General features: G+C 36.2%; 1 protein-coding gene and 1 pseudogene across 1 annotated transcript; one reads left to right on the top strand and one right to left on the bottom strand.

The window, feature by feature from the left end:
• Positions 1-539: 539 nt before the first annotated feature.
• Positions 540-7360, top strand: LOC120205311 (annotated as a pseudogene).
• A 91-nt stretch (positions 7361-7451) lies between these two features.
• On the bottom strand, positions 7452-9657 carry LOC120205174. The gene is made up of 3 exons (XM_039205090.1): positions 9243-9657; positions 8770-9147; positions 7452-8039 (listed from the first exon to the last, which is right to left on the bottom strand). Exons 1-3 carry the CDS (start codon positions 9576-9578, stop codon positions 7560-7562), a joined length of 1194 nt encoding a protein of 397 aa, XP_039061021.1. The 5' UTR covers positions 9579-9657; the 3' UTR covers positions 7452-7559.
• Between the last annotated feature and the right edge of the window lie 1277 nt (positions 9658-10934).

The following is a 10934-nucleotide window of genomic DNA, read 5'->3' as shown; positions in this document are numbered from 1 at the left end:
AATTAAAAATAACAATTATTTTTTAAAATTTAACCAGAAAATAAAAATTACATTAAGCTCAATGAATCCATGAGTTGAGTAGGTATAGTTTTATTACAAAAATTCTAAATTTACTAGAAATACAAATAAAATAGTAATCCACAAGTGGCCGCTCCACGTGCGTTATTCTCTTCTTTTAATAATCTGTACAGCTTTCTTTGTAAATTGTAATTGTTCCCGATTAAAAGCAAAACTGACTGCAGAAACATAGTAGAAACCGAAGCAGAGAATGGGAGTAGCTCGCTTCGCTCTTTGCGAGATTGCCGCCTCCTATGAATAATAAAATGTTTGATGTTAGCTTACAATGGAACACTCATGTTTCAGTAAATGTGCATTTCAGTTTAAACAGCAGAATGTGTGATTTGATCTGGGGCCTTATTTCTATGGTCAGATGAAAGTTTTTGTGTTCCTTGATGTTATCTTGTATGCTAATGGATTGAAGAAGTCATCATTTGGTAGATTTTGCAAGCAGAGGTTCAAAGTTTTCTTAGGTCTGATATCTAGTTTTACAGATTATCCTCATTCCTTCTTTTTTTTCCTTGTCTTTTTCTTTTCTCGTCATAGCTTGGAGTAAACTCACCGCTGCTGAAAGGATCAAATTATCTTAGAAAATGGTATTGCCATGTCCTGCTATATCTTTTTATGATTCATTATATTCAAATTTGGAATGGCCAACCATATGATAAGAGCCATGCTCTTTTTCCATGTTTCTTTTTGTGGTTTAGCTTGAGATATCTTGGCAAATGATTGTAGCTGATGGATGTGTGGAATCTGACATATTTTTTAAATTATTGAGGATTCATTTTTCGAAGCATAGTTTGGGAGTTCAATCTTCTGCTTTTTAATCAAAATGGTCCAGATTGACAGGATATTTTGTAGCATGGAAATTTAAATGCTTATCTTTAATGGCTGACACCCAGAATTTAGTCGTTTGGCAAGACTGAACTAATCATTCTTGCATGTTTTTAGTATCGGATAATTTCTTTCTTTCTTTTGAATGTTCTTTAATAGGTACGATCTTATAATGTCCCACAAGGAAGAGCTTGGCCAACTAATAACATTAGAGCAAGGAAAACCTTTAAAAGAAGCCCTGGGTGAGGTATTCATTTGAAAATTTAGTGTTATTAAAATTGAGCAACTGGTTTTGACCGCAACATGTACATCATCTGTCAACTCTAAAGCAAGATTCAAATTATAGGTTAGTTATGGAGCCAGTTTTATTGAATTCTTCGCAGAGGAGGCCAAACGGGTCTATGGAGATATAATTCCGGCTGGTCTAGCTGATCGTCGTTTGTTTGTTTTAAAGCAGGTGAGGATAAATTCTTCGATGTTTAAATCACATTTTGATTACTTGTACAAATTTTAAATAGTTTCTTAGTTATGGTTTGATAGTGTATTCTAAGGGAAATATGATATGTTGACCTCAATTTAAGGGGATAAATTTGTTGATATCATTGTTAAGCATTCGATTTACTTCTTGCAGTCTTGTATCCGTGCAAGGAAATATAAATAGTGTCCCTTTTGTATTTAAAAGAAGAAACCAGCATATAAGAAAAAGGATAAGAAAGACAAACATGAACTAAAAAAAAAATTGGAGAAGTTAAATTACCTCAACTATCACAATTCCCTTCATAACCATTGAAGTAGTTTGACATCTGAAATTGCATAGCATTTGGTGTCATATGTGAATGTCTTGGATGATCCTTTGAGATAAATTTTGGTGTTTGGTATCACTTTTAATATCGCTATGGTGATGTAATTAACATGGTGATAGGATCACAAAGGTGATTTGATCACTTGTGACCTTGGATTACCGAGTTTGGTGCAATATTCTAAAACACTACTGATATTAAATCTGTGTTTAGTGTAGTGTAGAATGAAAAGATGGCCGAATATAAAGCACTTAAAATAATCTTATTATAATAACAAGATTTCTTTTTATTGAATGAACAGTTTTATATAAGAATAATTCATTGTTCTAGAGCAAATCAAGCTAGTTTTGTCGAGTATGATACACAGTTATTGACATGTTCACGATTAATGATCAAACAAATATAAAGATGGAAATTTGATTATAAAAAATAAAAAAATGGAGGGATATATATATTGTGGTGGGCACTACTTCCCAGGTAAATGTGTCGTAAAATTTTGAAGATAATTCTCCTAGGAGAAAACCCCTTCATAGTCTTTGGGCATTTAGATCACCCCAGAGGGCCATGTAGGATTTGCAAGTTATTACCAAATACTTTGATTACATCACCGAAGGTGTTACCCCTCTTCAAACAGCATCTTAAAATCCATGAATTTGTTGCCTGGGACTGCTGATCCTGGTGGCAAATCTCTCTGAACAATTAGATGGATATGTCATGCTTTTAGCTTGGGTGCATTCAAGGGAACCAGAATAGCAGGCTCTAACCAGCAGGTGGCATCTTGATTCTGCCCCAACCTCATGGGAAGTCTAACAAACATTCTGAAGAGGAAGGGTTTTGAGGAGTTTTGAGGAGCACTATTTATACAAGGCCTCTAACATCCAAAAGTTTGAGGAGTTTTGAGGAGCACTTCTCAGCTATAAACTTGATAGGTGAATAGAGGAGAATTCACACTGGAGAACAACTTTCCTGCTGCTTTAGTTTCTTCCCTTTTAACTATTGTTGTTATTATGTTGGCTTATAGAGCAAATGCAGTGGAAACCAGTTATATTGAGTTATTTTTTAGTGACTGGGGTTTTCACAAAGCTTTAATGTACTTCTTAGTGCAAACAGTTAGTGTCAGATTATGTATTAATTTTAAAATTCCTTAATTTCTTTTTGGCAACCTTTAGGTGTTGTGGGTGCAATTACACCCTGGAACTTTCCCTTGGCAATGATCACCAGAAAGGTGGGTGCCATATGTAGAAGTTTTGGTAATATCATGTTTCCATGCTGCTGAAGAACTAAAATGTTCCTTTTCATGGCTGTATCAGGTTGGCCCTGCCCTCGCTTGTTGTTGTACGGCGGTTGTAAAACCTTCTGAACTTACTCCCCTCACAGCTTTAGCAGCAGCTGAACTTGCTCTTCTAGCAGGAATTCCACCGGTAATCGTTATGCATTAGTGCCTTTTACAAGGTTTTATTATTCAACAAGTTTATATTGCAGTGTCTTAGCATGTAATGTTAATTCAAAGCTTGATCTAAAAACAATTGGATCATTTGTTGATTTCTAAAATATAGGATAGATAGTTTCACACATGCATACATGTGTGGGTGTGTCATGCCCAGTGTTGTCATCTGATAATAACGTTGACCTTTTGAAGCCAAGTCTGACTTCTCACTCTTGTTAATTTAGATATAGATTGATTTGGCAGTCTTGTATGCATGGACAACCTAGAGTTGAGGATACCTATTTTTTGGCTACCTTTTACAATTCTTTTTGACATGTATAATTTTTTTAATAATTTGTTTTATGCAAATTTTGACATGCTTGTCAATTACTGTTGTATTTATATTATTTTATTTCTAGAAGAAAATTGTTGCCCCTGCTGCATTTTATTTCTTGGTCATTTGGTTTGCATCATTTGTTATTAAGGTTGTCTACTTTCCAACCTTGCAGGGTGTTCTGAATGTGGTTATGGGGAATGCTTCTGATATTGGTGATGCATTACTTGCAAGTCCACAGGTCTTCTATCATTAACGTGAAACTCAGTTGTTGTCACATGACATGACATCACAATTGATTTGCCTCTAGAAATAGAGGGTTTTTTTTTTTCATATCCAGGTAAGAAAGATCACATTTACTGGCTCAACAGCGGTTGGGAAAAAGTTGATGGCAGGTGCTGCTGGGACTGTTAAGAGGGTATGGATATTCTGGTAAATGGATATATGTATATATATAAATGCTAAACCAGTATGATCATGCAGTTGACTGCTTGTATTCTGGATTCTTCTAGATATCACTTGAACTTGGTGGTAATGCCCCATGCATCGTCTTTGATGATGCTGACCTGGGTGTGGCAGTTAAAGGAGCTGTAAGTTTACACTTTGAAGTAGCTTTGATATGTATTGACATCATTTTGCGGTAATTTTCGGGGCGGATTATGCTTTCATTAAGTCGATGTCAGGTTGGGGTAAATTATGTTAAAATCGGGGTCGGGTCAGGGTCAAGTTGGGATTACTAAATTTCGGGTCGGGAGGAGGCAGCCAAAAACCCGCCCCACTTCCGCCCCGTTGCCATCCTTACTTGTAACTGGTTGTGGGACTGCAGCTACCATTCTAGATTTTGATAGTTGTTATAGAATCAAAATGGTTATCAAAATAAATGTTGTAGCAAAATCTTATCTGAACTAAAACCTTCTTGGAATTAAACTTGGTTCGAGTTGGATTGACTCAAAAGGTCAATGAACCAAAGTAACTAAATTGTATGGAACCCAAATTGAACCAAGCCGAATAGGCCTGAACCTGAAAATTGTCAAAAACATAAATGGCATGAACCGGTGCATATTAGACCTAATAAGCTGAAGTCAAATCTATTTGTAACCCAGAACTGAACTGATCAGAAACCATTACTACCCAAATCATAACCTTTGAAGACTGCAAATGAATGAAACAGTGACACTGACTGTTTTAAAAGATCATCAAGTTTACTACGATTTTCTGGATACGTGAAAATTGGCTGTAATATGCATTCTACTCTCTTGTCCAATTGCATCTTTTGTTTTATTCTTAACTCGATCATGTAGTGTTACCTTTGTTACATCATTAACAATGCCATGCAATTTGCAGGTTGCAGCAAAATTTCGTAATAGTGGACAGACGTGTTTGTGCAAACAGAGTAATTGTGCATCATTAAGGAATTGTACTGTTAAACATGGTTATGTTGCCAGTTTATGCATGGATTGATGTTTTGCGTTCTTTTTGTAAAATTTGATAAATTCTCTACATTTTCAAAATCACAAAAGATACATTTTTTTTTATTGTTATCTGCAATATGGTGCATGCTAAACTTCTTAACTGATTATCATAAGAGCCAGGAAGCACAGACACAGGCACACAGTACATGTACGACTAGACACATGCAATATGGTGCATGCTAAACTTCTTAACCCTTGAGGGAGGATGGCTCCGTGGGTAAGTTTTCCTGATTAGAATAATTTATTTTTAGCAAGTATTTTTATTGCAATTGGAAGTCTTTAATTTTAGTTTCTTACTTTACAAGAATAAAACCCTATAGAACCTCTATTTAAGAGGACGATTCATAGTAATATACTAAGAAATCATTCAAATTTATAGAGGTTTAAGATTGTATCTCTAATGAGTCAAGGATTATAGGAGCTGCCTTCGAAGGTTCCACACATTATTAATCATAGGTTCTTCATGAGGTAGGGATTGTAATGAGGATAACGCTTAATCAACTGAAGCAGGTTTTCTCGTGATCCCTGGTGACTTAAACGACAACTCATAAACTTAAGAATTTGGTGTAAGAGTGGGAGACTAATGGAGATTCCCACACAAAAGAAGAGTTGAGGAATTAGTTGCAAGAAGTTAAAATAATTAACAAAGCAAGAGTGGTAGAGGGCAAGTCACAAATGGCAGCAAGTGTAGCCACAAATAGCCTAAATTGGGAAATCAGTTGCAACAACTGTCTAGTGACTCAATCCATAACTTAACTTGTGAACTTAACAAATACAACAAGAAATAAATGTATTAATTTACATTCTTATATGTATGTATTTAAAAAAGGGGAAAAGTTAAACCATTTAGATACATTTCTCATCTGAAAGAATTGATAATTTAGTACAACCAAATAGACAGCCAAACCTAAAACTATTTGGTGGGTTTTTTTTATGTTTTAGTTTGTTGGAAAATTTGGGCTACAATTAGGCTTAATTATGAGCAATGAGCCACAACATTTTTATCCTTTTGCTGCAAACATGTTGCATACAACTACTCTTTATTCTCTAGGATTCGGGGTGCAAATTAAAACAAGTTGTAGAATTATTCTAAATTCAGTTCTTTGTTTGTTTATCTTCCAGATGGTGATTAGAAAGGCCTTTTTTTGTGCTTCTTTTATCATATTTAGATACCCAAAGCATAAACTATACGGTTGGCCTTTTTGGTCTTGGTTGCTAAATTTCATCCAAAATTCAATGATGGATTATACTATGACCGTGATTATTGCTTTTATTTGCATGAATGCTGTTGATATCATTGCTGCTTCAAAGAAGTTGATAGTCTACTGCATTACAAGTGTGAAGTGTTTCAAGCCAATCTGGTGTATTTGTCATTGTGTACATGTTTGGCTGTTTTGATTATATATATGTTAAGAGTCAAACATGCAGTTGTTAAATTTCTTGTCCTGTATATGCTGTCATGTTTCCACATCAATTTTGCTGCTTGATTGTGTCTTTGTATTTACGTTTTAGATTTATGAGATGCATTTCAATTTGTCTTGTGTCAGAGAGGAAGTGTTTGGACCTGTGACCCCTCTTTTGCAGTTCAAAACTGAGGAAGAAGCTATCCGCATTGCAAATGACACCAATGCAGGTTCGTTTTCCAGGGTTCATTGTTGTCTTCTGGATAAGCTAATCCGTAGTCTTTATTAAGTTCATTTCCATTATGTTTTTAATTGTTCTGTTGGTGTCTAGAGAACTATTTGTCTACCAAACCTAATAAATCACTATTGGTAAAATTACTTGTTTAAAAATTATTCATATACCACCTCTTCTAGGATAATATTATACAGTTTGATTTATTAGATCTCATTCTTTGCTGCACATATTCAGGGTTAGCTGCTTACATATTTACAAACAATGTTCAATGGACATGGCGTGTTTCAGAAGTGCTCGAATATGGACTTCTTGGTGTTAATGAAGGAATCATTTCAACCGAGGTGAGTCATATTTGGATAAACTAACAGAAAAGCAACAGCAGCGATAGATTAAAGTTATGGTTTGTCTGTTTCAATTCAGGTGGCACCATTTGGTGGTGTCAAACAGTCTGCTCTCGGGCGAGAAGGTTCCAAGTATGGGATAGATGAATATCTTGAAGTGAGTGTAACCGAATATTGCCTCGATGCATTTTTCTCCTTGATCTCCTGTTTCCCTCGGTAAAGCAATCTTTCATGATTTTGCAGCTCAAATACGTGTGCTTGGGAGATATGAACAGAAAATGAAGCGCAAGGTATGTACTGGGATTTTTGTTTATGATAGAAGCCTGGAACTCGAAACCGCAGAACATCAAGTGGTTTGTATTGCTAAATGTCTGTTCACAGAATTTAGGCAACCTTTGCCGCCGCTGTAGACTAATTAATAGTTGAGAAGGCAACTTGTTCGAGAGTGAGGTGCACTGAACAGTGCAGTCTTTGAAGGTAGTTATGGTCTGAAAGCTTTTATGATAAATTAAACAAAATCCGAATCTATAACATTTATGAGCATGCATGATCCATCAACCCTCCCCACCAATATTTTATACGTTCATTGTTGATGATGAAGTTAGTTGTTACAGTGAAAGTGGAAATGATTAGTGAAGGTAAATACATATATCTATATTAAGGATCAAAGATATCAGCTGGAGGAATGAAGGAATCAATGGAGAGTCCCTGAACATTGAAAACAACATCATCGATGCTCCAAAATTCCTCCATCCGACTCCGGCTGTGCTGCATCGACTGCTCCCCGAATAGGAAAACGGTAGCGATCGATCGTCCTTGGTGCGCTATCAACACTCCGTCCACGTCTCTGTAGTCCTCAATGCTGCTTCCGATGGTTGTTTCCCAGTAGGCATCGTCTCCTTGCGTTTGGACTCTGGTCAAGTGGGAGTCCTCCAAGTATATCAACAGCCCACTCTTTTGGGAAAAGTAACCATACAACACGTGTCTGATCACCTCCGCCGGCCCTTCATTCCGTTCCATAACTGCTGCACGGTCGGCGCTTACTTTCAGTACGAAGCAATCCTCATCGCCTATTCGTTTCTCCCCCAAGCATTGCGCTTTTGCAAATAAGCTGGCTGTTGTCCTTGGATCCAGCCCCTGAATATTCATCCCAATTAGCCCATCTTTATCCAAATAATTTAAAAAAAAAATCACAATTGTAATAAAGTAACACATTAAAAAGGAGATTATTTGAGAATGGGATAAAATACCCATAAAAGCAAAGGAGGAGAGCAAAATAATGCAAGTGTATGGTAAAAGAAAAGAAAAAAAAAAGCAAAAGCAAAAGGCAAAAGGCAAAAGGAGAAGGTGACAATCCCAAGATGGAAGCAGTGGAGGTGTTGTTGGATGCAAGTGATTGATGAATGGATCATACATTACATGACATTTGATGATGTCAACTACACCATATACTCAATATTATCACACATTCATTTCTTTTCCAAGGATCAAAACAAAAAAGAACAGAAATTTTGTCTGCTTAAGCATGAGACAGTTTCTCCATCCATCTTGTCACTTAGTACCATCCTTGTCTGCTAAATCAAAAAAAATTAAATTTGGATATAATTTATCAAATTTTAGAATTAACAGGGATTTATCAAACATAAAAATTTAAGTAATTTTAAAATTAACAGAAGTTTCAAATACAATTAAATCAGAAATTTAGAGGACTGATATTTAATTTGATTAATTTAAAATTAATAAGGTCTGATATGTAATTAAACCAACAAATGAAGTCCTCCCCTGCACCATATGATTATTTACATCATATGTTAATTTTTTTTATCATGTACAGAAATGTTAATGCCACCATTGATAGCTTAGATACCTGGATAATGCGTCTCAAAGGACGTCGAGGACCCTTGGCAGCATGCGTGCCCAGCCAAGACGTGTGTCGCCACACCGTTTTTCCGTCGCTGCCGGCGATGACCTTGTTGCCTCCTACGACGAGCTCGAGAGACCACATCTCCGGCTTCATTTGCCATACCACAAAACAACCGGTCATCTCTTCACTCCTCCTACCTAAACTCTTCACCATACTCTTCCCTTTCCCCAACCCCGTCCCCGTCGATATCTCCGTCTCGCAACATACCATCTTCACACTCCCCGTCGCGAACATGTTCTTCGCCCCGCAATTCTGCCGCTGCTTCAAGCACCCCGACGCCGCTAAGTATTGCTGTATGATGTAATGCGCCATTGATACTTGCTGTATTCGATTAACAGTAAGAAATGATATAAAGACAGAGTGACAGACTCAGAATTTTATCTAAAATTTAAATAAATAAAAAAAGGGAAACTTACAACGGGAATGTCTTTGGGGAGAATGTGATGAATTTGGTGATCAGGTAGCGGAATAGGGGCGAGGGGGCAACCCAAGACGCCGAGCAAAAGCCTCAAGTCTTGTCTCTTGGCCGCCGCCGGAACATTACTTCCGGGATAATCGGACAGTGGGAAGCTGTTATTATTAGTAGGAGACAATGACAAATCCTTGTGTGTTCGAAAGCATTCTCCGATGAGTTCCCAAGACCTCTCCTTCTTGCTCCCTTCATCTTGGATTTCCGGGTCCATTGGTCCTTCCATTAATGGCGTCAGTGTCTGCTTGTACCAGCTCTGCTTCCTTCTTGCTCTCGTTCCCATTGATTTCGATCGGTTAAAGACGATTTATTTGTGTCCTTTTCCGTCCCAAAGAACTCAGAAAAGATTAAAGGAGATGACGGTCAGAGAGTAATGGAAAACTGGGAAATTTTCTTGTGGCAAAAGAGTGAGAAAAAAGGGACCGGTGATGAACCGTTCAACCACATGGGGAGAAAGGGTTTGTTGATATCAAAATTTCAAAAAGAAAACTTAAATCGTATGAAAAAATATTCTATCTTTACCTTTAACATTCTTTCCTTTTTGCTTTTGGACTTGGACTAATAGTTTATGCATGTAGTCAAGTGTTGTTTTGTCTTTTTTAAGGTTAAAATTACTCGTTAGAACTATTCATTATAATGAAATAAGAAGAAGAAGAATTGTGCTATAAAGCAACATGGTGTTAATATGGTAGCCGGTAGGTTGGATGGGAGAGTTAAGTAGAGTACCAAACAAGGCCCCGGCTCTTTGTTAGAGGGGCATCCACTAGTGGACATTTACCTTCTCCCAAGCATCACTTTAGTACGACAGTAGATGAAACTAGAGACAAATCGCGAATTATTTGATATTCGATTCGAAAAATTCGTGAACTACTCAAAAAATCTAATATATTAAAGTTTTAGTTTTTTTTAAATTAAATTATTAATAATAGTAACATTTATATATTATTTTTTAAAAATAAAATATACGGCTATTATGTGGTTAAGGCTTGGGTTTGAGTTTGAGTCGAGTTTCAATTTTTTTATTTCGAGTGGAGTTTGAAAATTTTAAGCTCACGAGTTTTCAAAACGAATCAAGCTTAATTCTAAGTTTTTGAGTCGAGCCGAGCTCTGTGATACTTGAACTCGACTCAATTCATTTACAACCCCATACTTCTTTCATGTTATCATTGAGTTTTTAGAAGGTTTAATGGTAAAATTTTCGTGAGTCAGTGTTTGTGATTGCAGAATTCGTCGAAAACAGCAGCAAAGAGACGATGACGATGGGGTTCAAAGAAAACAAAAATATGATAGTTATGGATAGACCAATGAAAGAGGCGGATGTACAGTCACACCTTGAAATTTTTAAATTTCATATATTATAAATTTTTTTATACTTTTTATTGATAATTTATTTTACTTTATATTGAATGGTATGATTTATTTTACTTTTTAATACATAATATCACACTTAAGGCTGATTGGAGGAATCCCTGTGCCTCATATGCAGGGTTCCTTAGGGTCAAACCTAAGATAGATTGGAGGAACCAATATACTTCACACATTAGGCTTAATAGGAGGCACAGCTATGTATGTTGTATTGCATATATGTTGGACATTTTATGATTCTATTTTATATCTCCGGCAGCTTTAAAACTTTTGA

Source organism: Hibiscus syriacus, unplaced genomic scaffold (genome assembly GCF_006381635.1).
Source record: "Hibiscus syriacus cultivar Baekdansim isolate YM2019G1 unplaced genomic scaffold, ASM638163v2 tig00012370_pilon, whole genome shotgun sequence".
Classification (NCBI taxonomy): Eukaryota; Viridiplantae; Streptophyta; class Magnoliopsida; order Malvales; family Malvaceae; genus Hibiscus; species Hibiscus syriacus.
The sequence above is the reverse complement of the archived record's forward strand: the minus strand, read 5'-3'. Positions and strand labels throughout refer to the sequence as shown.

Excerpts from the sequence above, each read along its gene's own strand:
- LOC120205174 (XM_039205090.1), bottom strand. The coding sequence starts at position 9,578 with ATGGGAACGAGAGCAAGAAGGAAGCAGAGCTGGTACAAGCAGACACTG. Across the intron at positions 9,148-9,242 it reads TCCCCAAAGACATTCCCGTT|CAAGTATCAATGGCGCATTA; the intron begins GTAAGTTTCCCT and ends AATCGAATACAG. Across the intron at positions 8,040-8,769 it reads CTTTGAGACGCATTATCCAG|GGGCTGGATCCAAGGACAAC; the intron begins GTATCTAAGCTA and ends ATGAATATTCAG.